The sequence below is a fragment of the Aptenodytes forsteri genome, unplaced genomic scaffold (genome assembly GCF_000699145.1).
Source record: "Aptenodytes forsteri isolate BGI_AS27 unplaced genomic scaffold, ASM69914v1 Scaffold415, whole genome shotgun sequence".
NCBI lineage: Eukaryota > Metazoa > Chordata > Aves > Sphenisciformes > Spheniscidae > Aptenodytes > Aptenodytes forsteri.
The window spans coordinates 1,444,925-1,464,373 of record NW_008794745.1 but is presented as its reverse complement, the minus strand read 5'-3'; the positions used below and the strand labels follow the sequence as shown (position 1 = coordinate 1,464,373).

General features: G+C 52.0%; 1 protein-coding gene across 2 annotated transcripts in view; it reads left to right on the top strand.

The window, feature by feature from the left end:
- NOS1 (nitric oxide synthase 1) overlaps nucleotides 1–19,449 on the top strand; it is a 42,438-nt gene that overhangs the window by 9,441 nt on the left and 13,548 nt on the right. Inside the window, exons 2-13 of one of the 2 annotated variants that reach the window (XM_009274026.1) lie at nucleotides 1,023–1,149; nucleotides 6,963–7,100; nucleotides 7,493–7,638; nucleotides 7,996–8,158; nucleotides 9,862–9,953; nucleotides 10,529–10,670; nucleotides 11,405–11,544; nucleotides 11,982–12,156; nucleotides 13,275–13,376; nucleotides 14,157–14,351; nucleotides 15,496–15,581; nucleotides 18,891–19,035. In XM_009274026.1, the coding sequence (XP_009272301.1) occupies nucleotides 1,023–1,149; nucleotides 6,963–7,100; nucleotides 7,493–7,638; nucleotides 7,996–8,158; nucleotides 9,862–9,953; nucleotides 10,529–10,670; nucleotides 11,405–11,544; nucleotides 11,982–12,156; nucleotides 13,275–13,376; nucleotides 14,157–14,351; nucleotides 15,496–15,581; nucleotides 18,891–19,035 (1,651 nt within the window). Of the gene's footprint in view, nucleotides 1–1,016; nucleotides 1,150–6,962; nucleotides 7,101–7,492; nucleotides 7,639–7,995; nucleotides 8,159–9,861; nucleotides 9,954–10,528; nucleotides 10,671–11,404; nucleotides 11,545–11,981; nucleotides 12,157–13,274; nucleotides 13,377–14,156; nucleotides 14,352–15,495; nucleotides 15,582–18,890; nucleotides 19,036–19,449 lie in introns of both variants that reach the window. The other variant, XM_019470686.1, reaches the window with a different exon arrangement.

Below are 19,449 nucleotides of genomic sequence, written 5' to 3'. Positions count from 1 at the left end.
TAACAATTGCCAGAGCGCATTACCTCGCTGGTCTGTTGAGCAAGGGCGAAGGCAGCATGGCTGCGAGCCACGGTGCTGTGCCCGTCCTGGCCCGGGGCCCCATGCAGCCCAACCCATGGAGCTCCTTCCCACACGTGGCCTCACCAGGGCGGTCGGCGCCTTCGGTGCGGATGCCGCAGCCTGCCTTCTCTGAATATCACGTCTCTAAACCCCATTTGTTTTTCTCCTTCGTGAGGGCTCATATGGCAGTGGTTTTCCATCACCTGCTTAGATGGCATTTAACAGCCTCACCGATATCCCGTGGTACGTTCCCCAGGCAAAACGTGCGCGGTAGACTGTGTGCACCGTGAGTTACAGGCCAGTGCAGCCAGCGCTGGGAATGTCCTCAGTCCCCCAGCCTTACCAACGTCCCCAGCTCCGTGGAGGCAATCCGTCAGTTTGCCTGAGTAAAATTGCTTGCACTCGCCGGTATTTGCAGCATCTGTAAAGGTCAGAAAGAGGAGAGAGAGCTGTCTCTCCCTCCTGGGAGCCACCTATTTTTTCTTGGGTTTTTTTTCCTCTCCTCTGCTCATAAACACCAAGCTGCTCTGCAAACCCGGCTGGTTTTCCTATGAGGTTTTGCTATGAGGTTTTGCAGCTGGAATTGCGTGCGGCTCTCCTTTCTCCAGCTCCGTGCTTGCTTTCGCAGGGCTCCAGCTTGCTTTTTGGGGTGCAGAGGGTCTGGAGTGTAACCCTGCTAGAGCCAGTGTCAGGGCAGGGGTTTCCTGTTTTGCAGGGACTGCGCTCACCCGCGTGGTGAAATTTCTATTGTGTTTGGGTTGCCCTCGCCACGGTGATTCATCACTTTGGCCGAGGCAGAGCGTTTCCTCCCCTCCTGCAGGGCAATGCATGAGTTTTCGCTCCTGCGGGATGCAGCTGGAGCAGGTCCTGGAGCCATCGCTCCGGGACCTGGCCCCTTGGTCCCAGCACCCAGCTGCCCTCCAGCCCGCTGACCCAAATGGTTTTTAACCCTTCAGTTTCAGGGAAGGGGAAAACAAGCCGCAGAAAGCCTTACCGGCTCGGATGGAGAACAACCGTGTCTTCGGTGACCTGTGGGGGAAGAGCAACGTGCCTGTGGTCCTGAACAACCCCTACTCCGAAGCAGAGCAGGTAAGAGCTCATGGCTCATGCTGCTTTGGGTGGGAAGGGGGTTTGGAGGTACGTGACCCATCCTGGTGGGCTCTCACACCACATAGAACGTGCAAGGACTACACGCACTACCCTGAAGACCTTTGATCCCAAGAGCTGGGGTTGATGTGGCGTAGAGCCCATTTGGTCCAGAAACCGAATTCCCCGTGTTCGGGCACGGCCACTGGAGAACAATGCTCTTCATCCAAGGGGCCAGAGTGGGACGGGAGTGCAGCCAGGGACCAGGACTCTGAAACGTCCCTCGGGACTGTCGTCCCTTTTTGTGGCAAAAAGCCGGGTTGCATTGTTAAAGTCGTTTCGATTCACATGATGGTAATTCAATAGAGCACTTCAGATAATATGTTGTACTGTGCCTTTTCATCTCCTCACACTCCACGGACATAAATTCTCAGGCTTCCTTGCCAAAAGTGGATTAACTCCATGTTTGTAGCAAAGGCAGAGGTGTAAGGCAGACCCTGCCGGGCCAGGAAGATCACCTTGGGGAAGAGATGACATGTGTGAGCACTGCCAAGCCCCTTCAGGCAAACGTGTCTCCCTGATGGGATTAACCAGCAGCAGGGCAGGACACGGGGGACCAGTCTGGGAACCATTTGGTCTGCTGGCCCCACCGTATTTCTCGGGGTGAGATAGTAAGGACTGTTTTCCAAGGGAGGGGAGAAAAGTGATTTAGTGGTCACATGAAGACTTCCGAGAAAATCAGTATTTCCTCAGCTCAGGAGTGTCCTCAGCAGATACCTCTGGCGGATGCCTCTTCCCAGCTCCAACGAGCTGCAATGCAACGCTCCTCGCTGACATGCCACGTGCAGAGCACCGCAGGGTGGGTGCCACTTGTGGTGTGGTTGACACCCAGATGACAAGCCTGGCCTTGATACCCAGCGGTGTCCAGCAGCACCTCCCAGGCCGTGGCTCTGCCAGTGGATGTTTTCCTATGTCACGAGCATTTTGCAAGACGCAAAGCCAGAAGCAGGGGGTGAGGTCACATGAGGTGACATGGTCCCTTCGTGCCCATGGAGGTGACATGGTCTTGGCTGCGGTGGTTTAACTCTGCCCACGCCCTTATTCCCCCTGTGCCAGGAGCGCTGCTCTTCCTCCTGGGACTCTTAAGTAGAATGATGTTCACGTGCACTTTTGCAGCACGCACAGTGTCAGAGGCTCATGGGACATACAAGACCCGCTGTGCGGGTGCTGATGCACACGCAGGGTGGCTGAGATACTCCTGACCATGCCAGATTTGCTGCATGGTTTTAACCAACTTGGTTGGGTGCTTAGATGCAGTTGGGAGCGATTTCCGTCCTCCCCTCGCCTGGCTGTAGCTCAGGATTGCGTCCAGGTCTCCCAGCAGCACAGACAACCTTACGGTGGGTATCGTCCTACATCGGCACACACAAATGGGTGCATCCAAGAGCTGCAACATACTTTGTTCAGCCGCTGGAGAGATGTCCCTGGGCAGCTCCATGTCCCTCTGTGCGGTTAATGCACTGTGGCAGGTATCATGAGCCCATCTCGCCCAAGGACAGGTCACTGCTCTGGTCCCTTTGCCCCAGCTCTGGAAAGACACTGTCTTTCTGCTTCCTTTGCTAAGCTCCTTGCATGTACGTGTCTGTTACTATAAGCACCTTATAACCTCCTGTGTTCAGAGCTTAATTTCTTTCCGTGTTAGGGCTGCCAAAACCCCCAGTCTTTAAGCTGCTATTAAACTCTTTAATATTTTTTTTTCACTAGATGTGCAGCTTTCTTTTCACCCTTCTTATGCCCAAATCAGTATGCCTGCTCTTCTGGAGACAGTTTGGTTTTTCCCCCATGCTGCCTGCAGCCGTTCCCCCGGGCTGCATGCGGTCAAGGCAACTGAACTTCTTGCAAGCTGCAATAAATACTGTTAACACAGGGGCAAGTCAAGCCAAGTGTGAGCTTTTTATACCCGTTGTTCTTTAAAGCGGGATTCGGTGGATTCACATGGCCAGGTGGGGAATGCTCACTGAGGCTTGTAATAAGATGCTGAAAGACCCGTTGGGCATTGATCCCTATCCCTCTTTTTTTGCAAAATCACGCAGTGTGTTTTGCTTGTTTCCCAGGAGCCCAATCCCCCTGGCCCTAAACCTGACCGATGGAAAGATGCTGTGACTGCACCAGCCCAGGTCCTGCGTGAGTCGTATTTCAGTCCGTACAGATTGATTTGTTAGGAGCTCCAGGGTAACTGGCGGGGGTGTATGTCCATGTAGCTAGCAGGGGAAGGGAGTCATAACAGCTCCACGCTTGTAAGGATGATTTACAGCTTTATAAAAGCGAAAAACACACTTTCAGCTAGCGGGGTTAATGCAGTCTGGAAGGAAATGTCAGCCTGCCGATATATCTATGACCTGGGCTAATGCTGCAGACCTCATCCTCCCATAGTCGATGCATTTCAGCAGGGCAATATATGCCATCGTCACAGGGACTCCCGAAGCCCAGCTGGGACACAGGAGGAAGGCTGAGGACCTGCAGAGCCCACTCGGGTCTGCAAAAAGGGAGATGCTCCCTGCCGTTCTGGCCCGAAGAAGCTCCTGGGGCTGGGTGCATTTCTTCCCTGCGTCTGTGAGAGCTGCAGACAGCTCGCAAGCTGCATGCTGACGATAAGTGCCAACACATTCCCTTGTAAAAGATGTTTGCATAATGCATGTGCGCCCCGACTGCTACGTTAGTCTCTCCGTTTGTCCCACTCTTGAGTCACTAATATCACAGCTGCCTAATTAAAACATGAAAGGATCTCACACAACCGCCCTGACAGAACCAGGGGTAATATTTGGCTTCTGGCTTCAGCTTTTCCATGCAGAGAAGACATACACACACACTCACACACACACACACACACACACACACACACACACACACACACACACACACACACACACACACACACACACACACAGCTCTTTCCCAGTCTCTTCTGGGTGTCGCTCTCTCCACAGCTGCTCTGCGATGCAGTTGCCAGACCTGGCACCTCTGCTTCTTGTAGGTGGTGTCGCCTCGGCTGCCTCCAGCCTGGCTGGCATCCCAGGGATTCGGCATGCCTCTGCACCGTGGTCCTCTTTCAGCAAAGATTCAAACTTCGCCAGGTCCTGCAGGGAAAAGACAAAAAGGAAAGGGAGCAGCTTTGAGAGAGGTTTAAGGTGGAACATCTGTAGGCAGATGTTAAGCAGCCGATGTCCACCAGCTTGGACCATGAGCTTGCCCGCTCCAAGGATGGGATCATTGCTACATCTGGATGCCTAACACGCTCTTGGGCCATACGTGCTCTAGCAAGATGTTGTTTAGCAGCACCCCTCCTCAGCTGCACTGAAGCCCCGTCAGCAAATCAAAGCTAACTCAGAACAAAAAAGTGGTGCTGGATACAACCAACACTTTCTGCTTGGTACTTCTAATTTCTCTCTGGCAGGTGGAGGTACAGATGAGGATTGGTTTTGTTTGCTTTTTTTTTGCAAAAAAACTGTTTCAGATGAGGATTGGTTTTGTTTGCTTTTTTGAGCAGCAGTTCTCAGCTATGTTTTACCAATATCTCGTAGAGCTGCTCTGAGCAATCACGCTCAGAAGGAAGGTGGCAGGTTATCCCCCTTGGTCCTAAGGGTGGCACAGGTTGGTTCAGAGAGCACAGAATGCTGTTAGTGGCTCGGGAATGGCTTAATTCTCTTGAAAGAGTAAAACAAGCAGAAAAAAATGACCAGGAACTGCCACTGCCATAATTCAGGTCAGATTCCCCAAAACTGAAAAAAATGAACTTAAAAACAGTACTTTTCCAGGACTATATTTAGGAGGTTTGTTTTATTTACTACTCATTTTGAGCTCTATATGAAATCTTATATTTGTTTTCTGCAGCGTGGAAAGGGGAAGCTGAGACCCACTGTGTGGTCATCTGGCTTCAGGGGCTAGGACTTCAAAACGCTCCCTGGGAAGATCACAGGATTTGTGACATGAGGAATGTCACAGAGACCCGTGACAGCATGGCCTGAGGGCGTGCAGAGAGTGGCTTTCAGAAACTGCAAGGACCAAAGAGGGTCCTACCGAAGTGTCAGGTTGTAAAGCTCTCCCTTCCCCTCCATCCTCTGCCTCTTGCTCCCAGCATATGCTTTCAGTGCATGGTATTACACTGTGAGCCTCAGGCTGCTTGACAGCAAAATCCCTATTTTCCAGGGAAAAAAGTGTGGAGCATATGGCAAAAACAAGGACTGGGCAAAAAATATGGCCAACATTGCCACCAGGGCAATGGAGTGGTGTCTCCTCAGCCCAGGCATCAGTCTTGCAATCAATCAGGCATCAATCTCTCTCTGCTTCGGAAAAGCAGAGCAATCCTCTGTCTGGCAAAGTAAGAAAAAGTTACATCTGGAGCCTCACCTGCTTCTGCTTCGGAAAAGCAGAGCAATCCTCTGGCAAAGTAAGAAAAAGTTAGATCTGGAGCCTCACCTGCGTTTGTCATCCTTGTGGCCCCTGTTGCTTTCCCTCCGGGGTTTGCTCATCAGCAAAAGTGCTTGTTCTGAAACAAGAGATTCTTCCACCGTGTGCTGGCTCTTCTTCAGTTGGTCCTTCAGGCTGTAATGCTGCATTTGTACTATTGCTGCTAGTCCATGAGCTGCAACTGTGACATGAGCCCAGGCCCACCAAAAAGGAGGGTGAGGCTCTGCACAGCTCTGCTGAAGGCAGTGCTGTCTTTAAAAAACCTTGCAGGTGGATTAGAAAGGGATGCAAGCTACGGGACTCATGTAGGAAGGCTACATCAAAACTCGGTCCAAGCCCAGATCTGCTTTGCAGAGATGCAAGCCTTTAAGCGGTGCCAAATATAAGCAGGTTTTGACAGGACGTTCTGGTGTGGCATCAGGTCTCCCCTTGAAACCTGCAGCAACATCACTGCGGTTGCAGTGACTGAATTACACCCTACTATAAGATCTGATCCCTAGAAGAAACATCTCTGCTTTCCAGGGCCACTGCGGATCTCACTGTCCCATGATACGCTGGCAGATACCGATTGCTCTTTAAGTTTTTAAGTGCTTGGGGCGAATAAGGGTCACAGTAGAAATACTAGATAATATTATCTGTGAAAACACGTGCAAATACAAGCACTTGCAGCCAGCTCTCTCATTACAAGCTCTCTGCTGGCTGAGGCTCTTCCTTATGTTGGCATATAACTCAAGACGGGCTGGGTGAACACACCCTGACACAGAGTGTCAGGGAGGGCTGGAGATTCAGAGCTGAGACTAAAGTAATCCAACTATGCATAACTCAGCAGCCCTCCCACTTGCATAATTTATCCATCCTTATTCCTACCATCTTCCAGCATTGATATCAAAGGAGATGTGCCTTTGGCTTGCTCGGAGGAACGGTCGGCTGTTATCTCTATCTCGCAGTGCTTGCATTAGTGAGGCAGAGCTTGGCACGTGTAAAATCTGAGCAGATGATGCTCCTTAAAAAGAAAAATCTAATATCTTTTAGAGAGGTAAGTCTTCCACTGGGAAACTTGAACACAACATTCTCCTAAGTCACTTCTGTCTCTGTTTTTTAACTCCTCTTCTACAGGTTTGGCTGCTCTGTAAACAGAGGTGACTTCTCAATTGCATTGAGAGTTGGTTTTTCCATCGTAGGATCCCAAATGCTGCCAATATTTGGATCGTATACCTTGTCTCGCTATATTATCACTAGGATTTAAGCACAGGCATCCACTAATACAAGAAGCTGCTTCGTGTTGTGGCCTTTTTCCTGTATCTTGTTGATGAATACTAACCTTGTGCCTGGTCTTCACTGTTGTCCAGCCACCGCCATCCGGGCGGCAGTCCCCAACTAAGAACACGGTGAACGGAAGTCCTTCTAAATGCCCGCGGTTTGTCAAAATCAAGAACTGGGAGACAGGCTCCGTGCTTCACGACACTCTGCACCTCAAGACGGCGATGGTGAGTAGAGTTGATAGGACTGGCCGAAAGTTGTCTGGGCGTAATTGAGTGGATCACAGTGTTTCAAACCTCTGGTGCAATAAGCTGGGTGAGCGGGAAGCCCATCTGGGATAAATCAGGAAAAGCATATGACTTTATGCCAAGCTGGGGCAAGAATCTAGTGAGCCCCAGTTGTCCGTATCGGGTGGGACAAGAGATGACTGCACACGCTTGAACTGTCTTTTACACAACATTACCGATAGGCGTGAAAACAAATAAGCTGGAAATGTCCCTGTTTGTCAAAGATGCCACCAACTTCTGCGTAGCTAATTGTTGACTTCCCCCAGCCCAGCTCATGTAACCAAAAGTGCTGCAGTAACCCAAGACACGCTTGTCTCCTTCTGTCTCATCAGGCCACCGCGTGCACTGAGCAGATCTGCATGGGCTCCGTAATGACCCCTAGCCAGCATGTCCGCAAGTCAGAAGATACCAGAACAAAAGAGGAGGTGCTCCTCTTGGCTAAGGACTTCATTGACCAGTACTACTCCTCCATAAAGAGGTAAGTATTGGCCGGAGAAGGTCGCAGGCCCTGGCTGTGCTTATGCTGAGATGTCACATATGATCTGATCTTTCACACTTGCATGTCAAAACAGGGTGAGATTGTGGTGCTCCACGTTCAGCTGCTTCTTCAGGGGAGTTTCATTCCTAGCATTTGTTGTGTGCCTCTGTGCAAATTACTGACCTCTCCCATTTGCACTTGGTCATCTGTTATCTGAAAGCACACATGTGTGTGCATGTGTGTATGTGCACACGTGCTTAAGAAAGGAAGAATTCGTGCCCAGGTGGAGAGCAGCAGGATTCCCTGCCCTCCACCTGGGTTGGTGACTGCCATCTCCTCCGTTCCCCACACGTGCAGATCTGGCTCCAAGGCCCACATGGAAAGGCTGGAGGAAGTGACCAAGGAGATTGAAGCCACTGATACTTACCAGCTGCGGGACACAGAGCTGATCTATGGAGCCAAGCATGCCTGGAGAAACGCAGCCCGCTGTGTGGGCAGGATTCAGTGGTCCAAGCTGCAGGTGAGCTGGAGACAGCTGGCAGGTTGCCTGCCAAAGGATGCGCTGGAGTTTTGGAGAGGCAAAACTTGCTCTTCAAATACCCGGGGAAGCACAGCACAGGTACAGTTGGGGGCGTTCAGCACACAGCAGCTACGCTCTCCTTGACAGCTTTGGGGAGGCACAAGCTGGGAAGCCAGCAGGAGCTGGAAAAGCATCTGTGGGGTAGGTGTAGCCGAGGTGTCTGTGTCTGAAACGGGGCCACCTGGAAGCTGGCGCTCTAGAGAAGATTTTCCAAAATCAGATACTGCTCCAATATCTTACATGCTGCTTCCAAAACTGTTGCTCTGCCTGGAGAGAGGCAGCAGGACACACTCATCCTTAGTACAAAGATGCTACAGCAGGAGAAGATTTGGCTCAGTGCCCTTTTGACCAGCTGGAAGCGTAGGGTAGGATCTGAATTAGTGGTCTCTAGTGGAATCCCTTGGTACAGAGATGATGTCTCCCTCTGTAACCTGGAGCACAGCTCAAGTGCTGCTGAGCAATTCTTGTGGCTGCTTCACACAGGGCATAGGCACTGCCTGGGGCCGGGAGGCTGGGCCTCCTTCGCTCCCAGCTCAGCCTTCAGCTCTTCTCTTCCACTGTTTCTTTTGACATATCTGAACCTTGGGAGGAGCCATTTCTGCAAGAAGTTGTCTTCAAGCCTCCTGTTGACCCTCTTTCCTGGTTTCCTCATCCTTTTGTAGATGCCCCATCCCTGGAAACATTCCAGGTCAGGTTGGACAGGGCTCTGAGCAACCTGATCTGGTTGAAGATGTCCCTGCTGATTGCGGGAGGGTTGGATAGATGACCTTTTAAAAGTCCCTTCCAACTCAAACTATTCTATGATTCTCTGATTCCCCATTCTCCCAGCGGATCTCAGGCCTGACTGACACCTGTCCTATTTCAGCTTTGAGTCTTGATCTACAGGAGACAAAGGGCAGAAACCAAAACTGTTCGTGGATAAGCCAGGAACAGCAGCAGGCTGAGACCACTGGATTGAGGAGGTTTTTGCCTGAGCAGCAGGTGACACCTCTCCAAAGCACAAGGGGCAGCTGGATTAGACATCCACATGTTGTAAAGGCAGGGAACACATAATTATGGAGCTTTAGATACCTAACAAGTCACAATGGCCTCTAGGGTGTTCCCTGTGCTGTGTTTCTTCTGCCCCATCCCTGGAAACATTCCAGGTCAGGTTGGACAGGGCTCTGAGCAACCTGATCTGGTTGAAGATGTCCCTGCTGATTGCGGGAGGGTTGGACTAGATGACCTTTAAAAGTCCCTTCCAACTCAAACTATTCTATGATTCTCTGATTCCCCATTCTCCCAGCGGATCTCAGGCCTGACTGACACCTGTCCTATTTCAGCTTTGAGTCTTGATCTACAGGAGACAAAGGGCAGAAACCAAAACTGTTCGTGGATAAGCCAGGAACAGCAGCAGGCTGAGACCACTGGATTGAGGAGGTTTTTGCCTGAGCAGCAGGTGACACCTCTCCAAAGCACAAGGGGCAGCTGGATTAGACATCCACATGTTGTAAAGGCAGGGAACACATAATTATGGAGCTTTAGATACCTAACAAGTCACAATGGCCTCTAGGGTGTTCCCTGTGCTGTGTTTCTTCTGCTTGGCTCTGCCCTAGGAGTTGACGCATCCTGTAGCATCACCACAATTGCTTCCACTGTTTCAGGTGTTTGATGCCCGGGACTGCACCACAGCCCATGGGATGTTCAATTATATCTGCAACCACATCAAATACGCCACCAACAAAGGGAACCTCAGGTGAGCCACCAGGGAGTCACCAGGGTTTATATCCGAAGGCCTCTGGATGTGTGTCAACCCAGCTCTGGGCCCTGCTGACATTATCTCCTTTAGCAGCCTCTGCACAACAAGATGGTTGTAGCCAGCACCTGTCCTGGGGAGTGTTAGAGGGACCCGATATCAGGGGAAGGTGTCCGGCTGGTCCAAGTATATCTCTTCTTGCTCTCTGTGGGACCTCAAAGGGCAGGTTTTCCAATTATTTCTCCTCTCCTATATTCTGCATCAAATGCAGAGCACGGACTGCCCTTCAGATCTGTCTGAAACCCCATGTTAGCAGCCAGCTTCTGCCTGGAGCTGAATGACTGGAAACACCCCAAATTCCAGAGCTGGATTGCACCTGGCCATGACTTCTTCTGGTGAAGGAAATATAATAAATGTTTGGGGCTTGTCCAAGGCACAAGCAGAGGTGGTGCACAGGATGGTGGCAGGCAGGGGCAGCACCTTTCCCCCGCAACGCTTTGCCGTTCCTCTGATGACCCCTGTCCTGTGCCCTTGCAACATCCTTGGCATTCACCAGTGCTGCCTCTTCCTTCCAGATCTGCTATTACCATCTTCCCGCAGCGGACGGACAGCAAGCACGACTTCCGCATCTGGAACGCCCAGCTCATCCGCTACGCTGGCTACAAGCAGCCCGACGGCACTATCCTGGGAGACCCCGCAAACGTGGAGCTGACGGAGGTACCGGCTGAAGCCATCCTTCCTGGGCACCGTGGGCATGGGGCTGGTGGGGGCATGCAGAAGCTCTGGCCATCCCAGGAGTGAGGAGCGTGCTGGTCAAGCAGGTTTATCGCACCCACTGCAGTGCCACGAAATGAAGCTGGATTTGTCTCACCCTCAGATATTTTCCCAGGAATAAAAGCTGTTTCCATGCATGCAGGAGTTGGCCATAGCTGCACCGAAAGACTCTTATCTCATTGTGCTTTTGCTGAGAAGGGGTAGCTTAGCGGTGCTGAGGGAATTGCTGCAGGAGGACATGTGTGCCCACTGCTGACCTGGGCCCAGTGGGAATCAGAAATGAGATTTGCCTTTTGCCACTGCCTGTTGGCGCTGCCCCCACAGCACCAGTGCTCTGCTCAGCTCTTCCCCAACTCCTCTGCTTTTCTCACCCATTTTCTCCTTCACCATTACAGGCACAAATAGGGTAAGCATCTTTTTCAGAGCCGTGATCCTACCTGGGGATCTAGTTCTAGGCTTATTTTCAGGCCAGATCCCCCTTACATGGCCATGGGTTGGCTGTGACAGGCAACCCCGTGTCGTAGCTCCCTTGGATGGAGGTTATCACTGGACCGCAAGGGCTGAGCAGAGATGCTGTTAGGAGACACTGCTCAGTGCCATGCAACTCCCTGCCTATAATGCTTGAAAAGCGGGTCATCTGCTGGGACTTCTAAACCCCACCTTTGTTTTGCCTGTAGATCTGCATTCAGCAAGGGTGGAAGGCACCACACGGGCGCTTTGATATCCTGCCTCTGCTCCTCCAAGCCAATGGCAATGATCCAGAGCTCTTTGAAATCCCCCCAGAACTCGTGCTGGAAGTGCCCATCCGGCATCCCAAGTAAGTCAGAGTAAGCCCCGAAACTGCTCAAGCAGATCAGCAGGACTCAGCTCCTCTGGTTTCACCCTAAGCCATCTCCTGTGCTTGGCCTTTCCTTGTTGTGGCTTGGGTGCTTTACCCAAGACCCTCTTCCAGGTCTTCCCTCCACTCTGATGTAAAGCTGACAGAGCCTGGAGGTGGAAAGCAAGTTGTGTCTTTGTCTCAGGGCTGGTTTCCCTTTCCTTGAAGTCTCCCAGGACTTACGCCACTCTGTAACGCTCCTGATATATCGCTTTCTCCCCATAAACAGCCCCTAAAGAAGATATTGCCTCCAGGAACCGTTCTGCTCACATGTCCTTCAACCTGGTGGCTGGTAGCAAAGTAACCTCCTCCATTCCCCTGCCTGCATTGGGCAGGGGAGGTCTAGCTGGTTGCCTAACCCTGTTGTATCCCGGCAGGTTTGAATGGTTTAAGGACCTGGGCCTGAAGTGGTATGGTTTGCCAGCAGTTTCCAACATGCTCCTTGAGATTGGCGGCTTGGAGTTTTCCGCCTGCCCCTTCAGCGGCTGGTACATGGGCACAGAGATCGGGGTCCGGGACTATTGTGACAACTCTCGCTACAACATACTGGAGGTAATTCCCCCTCTTCGAGGAGGCCAGGCGCTCCTGGGGTGCAGTGGGTGTGTGTGAAGTTACTGGGGAGAAGGCAGGACACTGGGAGAGCGTTGCCTTGAGTGGGAGAGTACAGGACATCCAAGCCTCCCTTAGGGCAGTTACATTCTCCTGGAGCCACATGGCCAAGGGTGTGATGGGCTGGCAGGTTTTTTTGTGTCCTATGGGGCCAGCTGGTATCTAACACAGCGAGTGTGATGCCTGTTGAGCTCTCCATAGAATTCTCAAAGCATCTTACGGATCAGCAGGCCCCTGGTCATGTGCTTGATTGAGGTCAAGTGCTAAGACGTGATGGGGCTGAGAGGGTGCTGAGGCACTTGGTGACTCCTCAGGGACATGCCTGCTCATGGGGACCCACCAGCTGGCCCCTCTGGAGCAGTCTGCCGTGGCTCGGGGACTTTCCACACTGGGGGCAGGGTAAGTCAGAGACAAAGCCAAGCCATGGGGAGGTGCTGGTGCAGGGGATCTGCACCCAACAGGGGTGGCTCCTTTGCCCTTCCAAGGGGCACGCTGTGTTACTTGGAGGGGCTGCATCCCTCCCCAGTCGCTTGAAAACCAGAGGGGTGGGAGCAAGTGTGTGTATGTGTGTGCGCGCGCGCGTGCCCACCTGTGATAGTGTCTGGAGGAAGGACTCCAGGTAGAAGAAACGGGCTGAGAAAGAACAGAGTTTGGGACCAGCAGGGGGTCTGGCATGGGAAGGGGTTCAGGGATCTGTTCCTCCCAGCACATGGATCACCACCATGTCCTGCTGTCCCACGGACCCACCCATTTCCTCTCCTCCCACAAAGAGCAACTGCTCTTGATGGCCCTTTTCAGCAGCATTGAGTCATCTTCCTGTGCCCGGGGGAGGAAGGGAGGCCAGACTGGCCTTGCTCCTGTCACGGAGAGGAAAAGGCAGGACCACATCTTCTCAGAGGAAAGCAAAACGTCAGCCCTTCATTGCAAGAGTTCTGCCCTGCCCTGCGGGTGCCTCGTGTCAGCCTGGGTGCCTCCTCTGGGTTCCTCTCCCCAGGCAGAGATCTTCAGTCCTTGGTTCTCGGCCGTTAAAAGTGTTCACCTTCTACCATGTTTTGTTACAGCAAGTGGCCAAGAAAATGAATCTGGATATGAGGAAAACTTCATCGCTGTGGAAGGACCAGGCCCTGGTGGAGATCAACATTGCTGTGCTGTACAGCTTCCAGGTACCTGAGTAGCGGGACTCTGTTGTGTTTGGGTCAGGTTTGAGGGACACAAGTATTGGATGGGACAAGGATGGAGACATCTGCCCAAGGACAATGGCAGCAGCTGATACACTCAGCTGAAATTGTGCTGTGCCTTCCTAGTTTTGGGCTGTTCCAGGAGCCTGCAGTGAAATTTAATAATCTCTGTGCCCTGGATGTTGCAAAGACATCACTACCAGCATCTGAGCTCTGCTGGTCCAGAGGGAGTGCCCTGAGGGGGCAAGATCCAGCCCTTCTGTCCCAACCATGAGGCAAGAATTGGCCCAGGTTCTCCTCCCACTTGCACTTAAAAGTTGAGTAGCAAAACTAGTCCTTGGCAACCCAACTTCAGAGGGTGGAAGTCCTTCCCGGAGCTGGATCAGAACTGCTCCTTGGGTTGCGCAAGCCAGGAAAGAGTTCCCCAAGGAGCTGAGCGGGGGATGCTCTGTCCCGTTCATGCCACCTTAGTCTTTGCTTGGCCCATGACAAATAACAGGAGGAACAGCCATCCCATAGTGCATCTGCTCAGGAAAGACAAGGGCGGCTTCTCAGCCCTGGAAAATGGCATTGCTCAGTGACTGTGCTCCTTGGGAAGACCAGGGTCAGCAGCTACCCAGTGTCATCTCCAAAGGTACAGCCCTGTAAGACCATGGGAGTGAGGCATATTTGGGTCAAACAGCTGCAAATGTAAAATCTTGGCTTTCGCCTTCTGGGGAGTATTAACCCACAGTTGTTGGCTCTGCTCTCTTCTCCCTCCAACAGAGTGACAAGGTGACCATTGTGGATCACCACTCAGCCACTGAGTCCTTTATCAAGCACATGGAGAATGAGTACCGATGCCGTGGAGGCTGTCCTGCCGACTGGGTGTGGATTGTCCCACCAATGTCTGGCAGCATCACCCCAGTTTTCCATCAGGAAATGCTCAACTACCGTCTCACACCCTCCTTTGAGTACCAGGTACTGTCTGCTCCTTACCTTCCACCAGTGCTGCGTGCCCAAAGATACAGCCAAGAGCAGGGTGGGAGCTGGAGCTCAGAAGATGCAGGAAGGAGAGGGACACCATCTAATCCCTTCAGCAAGCTGTCCCTCAAGGCAGTGAAGTCCATGAACAAGTATAATTCATGATTCCCCCTAATGTGGTGTAATAACCCCCTGGACGTTACACCTTTTCCCAGGGCACTTGCTTTTTGCCCCTCTTTGGGAACATGGGACATGCTGAGGCCCCAACTTTTACCCTTGGAAGTGCAACTAAGCAGAGCTCCTCCCTTTGGAAGTGCCTAATTTTGCACTTTGATGGGTAGGTGAGGAAATGACCTGGTAGTCACTGTATCCCTCCTCCCTCCAGCCTGCAGGTTTGAGTGGATGGCTTCCTGCCAGCTTGGGGATCTAACAATTTGATGGGGGGGGCTCCTGCCCAGAAGGCCAAGCAGCAGGCTGAAATGCTGGTGCTGGAGTATTTAACACTTCAGACCATGGGAAAAAGGGCCCTAAGCAAACACGCCCTCATTAGGCAACCGTCCATGCTCCGGTGGTTTTCACACAATGTGACCTTTAGTCAAGAGCCCTTAAGGAACAATCACAAAACAGGAGCAGTCTGTTCGTTTCTATAACCAATCCAGCAGGAACCCCGATGGTTCCTGGCCCTGATTACAGACAGCCGCCTGCGAGGGCACTGAATTCGCTTCTGCTCGCTTGTTCCTTGCTTCAGCTGCCTCCCCTTCCCAAAGGGCCTCTTAGGGAAAAAAAAAACCTGTGGGCTGGTGAGGGGGAAGGACGTGTTTCCATCACCTCTCCCCTTCTGGCTTTGCCTACCTTCTTTTTGCTCGTGGTCTATTAATGCCCATCTCAGAGGTGAGAAGGCATTTGGCCAGATGCTTGTAACAAACCAGCAAGGTTTGATTATATTGCAATTTTTCTGTGCGTACTCCATTGCCCAACTGCCCCAAGAAACCCACGGGGCTCCAAGGATCAAGAGCTGTGAAGAGGTCAGTTAGTCCTCCCCGTCGCGACTAGAGGAATTCAACGCTCAGTGCTGTGGATACAGCATTTCTTGAAGCTCTGAGCACTGCCCATCAGCCGATGCTGCTCTTCTCTCTCCTAGCCGGACCCTTGGAACACCCACATCTGGAAAGGGGTCAACGGGACGCCTACCAAGAAGAGGGCCATTGGCTTTAAGAAGTTAGCAAAGTAAGTCCAATGGGCTCTGAAAAGCCCTGGAGTGCTTGGGACTGGTCCTGATTTTGGGCGGCTCTGTTTGCTGTGCTGTTTGATAGCACCACCCTACGGATGTGTGCAAACTGATGGGTTGTGAGCCTGGATCTCAGGCCACTGAAGGCTTTAGCTGCCAAAAGGGACATTTGGAGAAACAGGCAGTCCTTTGACCACCCCATTAGACCACCGAAAGGTGTGTGACCAGGTGAATACTGGATGTTGCATATAGTCTCTTCTCCCAAGCTGGTTCCTTCTCCAGTAAGGTGGTCTTCAATGCTCAGGAATGGCTTTCTCACTTCTTGGGGGTACATTGCCTGTTTCTGCTTTCACAGCCTCCTGGGGCAGAGAGATCACTCATCACTGTTCAGGGCCATGCTGGCACAAGCGAGATGAAATTCATGTCCATATTTCTCTTTCTCTCGCTGACTCTTTAGCTACTTGAGGAGCACTTGTCTCCAGTGCATGTCTAAACCTCCAAACACCCACTTCGCAAGGAGGGGAGAGATAGGAACGAGGAGTCTCCCTACAGGTAGCAGATGGATCAGGGCTGAGCTGAGGTTTGCACTTCATGGCCAGATGATCCTAGTAATGGGCCACGCGAGCCCTTCTCCCCTGCCAAAGCTCCTAGTCAGCAGGGGTGTAGGAATGAAGTGTAATTTGGACCCTTTGGCTGATCCTGGCCTGAATGCCTCCCCCGTGGGCCATTGGCAGAGAGGTTCTTGTAGGAGCTGCTGGCTCCGCGGCAGCAGAGCCCTGGACCAAGACTGGGGAGGGCTGGGTCTGCCCCGGTATCTGTGGCCAGGCTGCCAGGTGGCCTTGTGCTGTTCACAGCATCTCCCCACGCTTCAGTTTCCCCGAGTCCCTACTATCAGTTTGTTCCCACTTTTCAGCTGCCACGTCTGTAAACTATTTTCCATGGTGCATCCATAAACATGATCAGCAGCTGATGAATGTGCTCCTTAGGCTGACACTGGTGCCTGGGTCTGGGCTGCAGCCCGGGGCTGGGGGAGAGCGCAGGAAGATTAATTGAGCCATTGAGTTAGAAGAAACAATGATTTTTTGTGAGTGTGCGTGATTGATAAATGATTTTATAAAAATGTGAGCATGGCAGGTAATTTAAAAAAAAAAAAATCTCCATTGTTCCTGATGTAGGGGGGAGGCATTATTTTTGTAATTCACCATTAATCCTGCCTGCATCTGAGCTAATCAGCTGAACAAGTGGCAGACCGAGCCCAGGAGTCCTGAGTGCTGCACTTGGCACTGGCCGCAGCCATCAGCAGCTGATGAATGTGCTCCTTAGGCTGACACTGGTGCCTGGGTCTGGGCTGCAGCCCGGGGCTGGGGGAGAGCGCAGGAAGATTAATTGCCATTGAGTTTTAGAAGAAACAATGATTTTTTGTGAGTGTGCGTGATTGATAAATGATTTTATAAAAATGTGAGCATGGCAGGTAATTTAAAAAAAAAAAAATCTCCATTGTTCCTGATGTAGGGGGGAGGCATTATTTTTGTAATTCACCATTAATCCTGCCTGGATCTGAGCTAATCAGCTGAACAAGTGGCAGACCGAGCCCAGGAGTCCTGAGTGCTGCACTTGGCACTGGCCGCAGCATGATCTTGATGCCTGTTCAGACAGGCTGTGCTGGTTCTGGCCAAATCAGAGCCTTCAAACCTGCAGTCCCTGCCCATCCCGCCCCTTCCCTCCCCTGGGGCCAGTGTAAGCCCTGGGGACAGGAGACACTACTGTCATGGGAAAGCAAAATATTAAAGTTGCCAACTTTAATATGCAGAACTATGCTGAGGAGTGATTGTATAGCAGCAAATATAAATGGTCCTGAGGCTGGCTTCAACACGGAGGGGAGCTGCCCGGAGGAGGCAGGACATACCAGCCTGATGGGGTTTCTACCTCTTCTTTCCTCCCCTTTTTTTTTGCCCCAAGTGATTTTCCAAACCTAGAGCATTTCTTCCCTCCTTGGCAGGAGAGGCAGGGGGAAGCTGGGCTTCTTTTCTCCTGCCAGTGTAACCAGTCCAGCTGCAACCTCCATTCCCCATAGCTCATCCGAAGGGGATGCAGGAGTCCCACTGAACCTGATCACCCGGGGCAAGGGCTGATCACCCTGTCGAATTGAATCAAGCAGCCCTTATGCTTGCAAAGGCCACAGAGGTGCTTTCTGCTCTCTCAGCCCCCTGAAAACTGCCTCTTCCCTATTGCAACACACGAGGCTAAATCCAGACCTGCCTTTCTGGTGGCCCCATTTAAAGGCTTGATGGTCCATTTAGAAAAGGTGAAGATATTCTGCACTTAGGAAGAACAATGTTGATGTCCAAATTCCGTGATTATGAAAGGCCCTAAAATAATAAGCTTGTCACACTGGGCTTGGTGCCCCACCGTGTAACCCAAAGCTGGCTGATGACAGCCTCCCTTGTCCCCCATCGCTGTGCTCCTACTGATGCCAACCCACCCAGCAGCGCCAGCATAGATAAGGAGCCAGTGTTTCTAGTGCTGCATCACCTTGGCCAGGATTAGAGAGGCTGGTGACCTCTCTGGGCCCCTCTGCCCTGCTGTCAGAGCTGAGCCAGTGGGGAAAACTGGAGCAAATGCATCCAGTCACGACTGCAGCCACAGGAGGCAGCCGGCTAGACACAGCCCTGCAAACGCTCAAATAAATGTGCAACCTCTCAGCCTCAGGAGGGCTGTTCCTCTGAGTAAAGTTCATAGCGTCACTGGAGTGCAAATCAAAGGGACTACAGACAGCCTCGTCTGACCTTCTCAGTGTCTCGGGGCTTTGCGTGTGATGTGTGGAGCCCAGGCGCTTCTGCTCGGCTAGGACACCTCCTGCAGGAAGGCAGCCAGGTCGGATTTAAAGACACGAAGAGATGGAGAAGCCACTGTTCCTCCCGTAGCTTGGGCTCTGGCTGGTCTCCAGCTTTTCCTTTGAGGTTATCTGGTCGCTGCTTTCAGCGACTGCTGCCCCTGATTCTTCTGCTTCTCTGTCCCTGCAGAGAGACCACCTCCACACCTGATTTAGCATTTTACTCCTTATACCCATTCAGGTTTTTCAGCTCTGTGTTCAAGCTCCCCCTTTGCAGTCTTCCTCTCTGACAAGTCAAGATGAACACACTCTTCCATAGCTTCCCTGTTTGGCATATAACAACAAAAAAAGTGATGCTGCAGGTTTTTAAGGCAGGCTGTTCATTTAATAATAAATAGAATGGTGAGAATAGTCTGGGCTAGAGGCACTGACAAGGAAGCAAGCTCTCTTACCAGGATTTATTCTTGCTTCCTAGGGCTGTGAAGTTCTCAGCCAAGCTGATGGGACAGGCAATGGCCAAGAGGGTCAAAGCGACCATCCTGTACGCCACTGAAACAGGGAAGTCGCAGGTCTATGCAAAAACTCTGTGTGAAATCTTCAAGCACGCTTTCGATGCCAAGGTATTGTACTAGCTCCCAGCCCCTGCAAGATTATGTGTGCATCTGCGTGGCCCAAGGAAATACATGGCTGTTGGAAAATGCATGGCTCCAACGCATGTGGAGCTTCCCAGCTGCCAAGGGTCTTCAGAAGCTCCCAGGATGTGACCTTGTGGGTCTTGACTGAAGCCTGCACGTGAATAGCATTTCCAGCTAATGCTCCTGCAGGCATTGTGGCATACATTTGTCTTCTGCCTCTCAGGTGGTAGCCCCATGGTTTGTCCATGTCCCTTGAGGCTCTTGTTCCCATCCTCCCTGTGTGGAGATCTCGGCCAGTGCACTGGCATGGAGTCAGCAAGGAGACGCTGCTCCCATCCCCAGGTGGACTGGGGTCCATCCCAGGAGACTGCCTGGCGGCAGAGCGCCCCACTGGGGGCC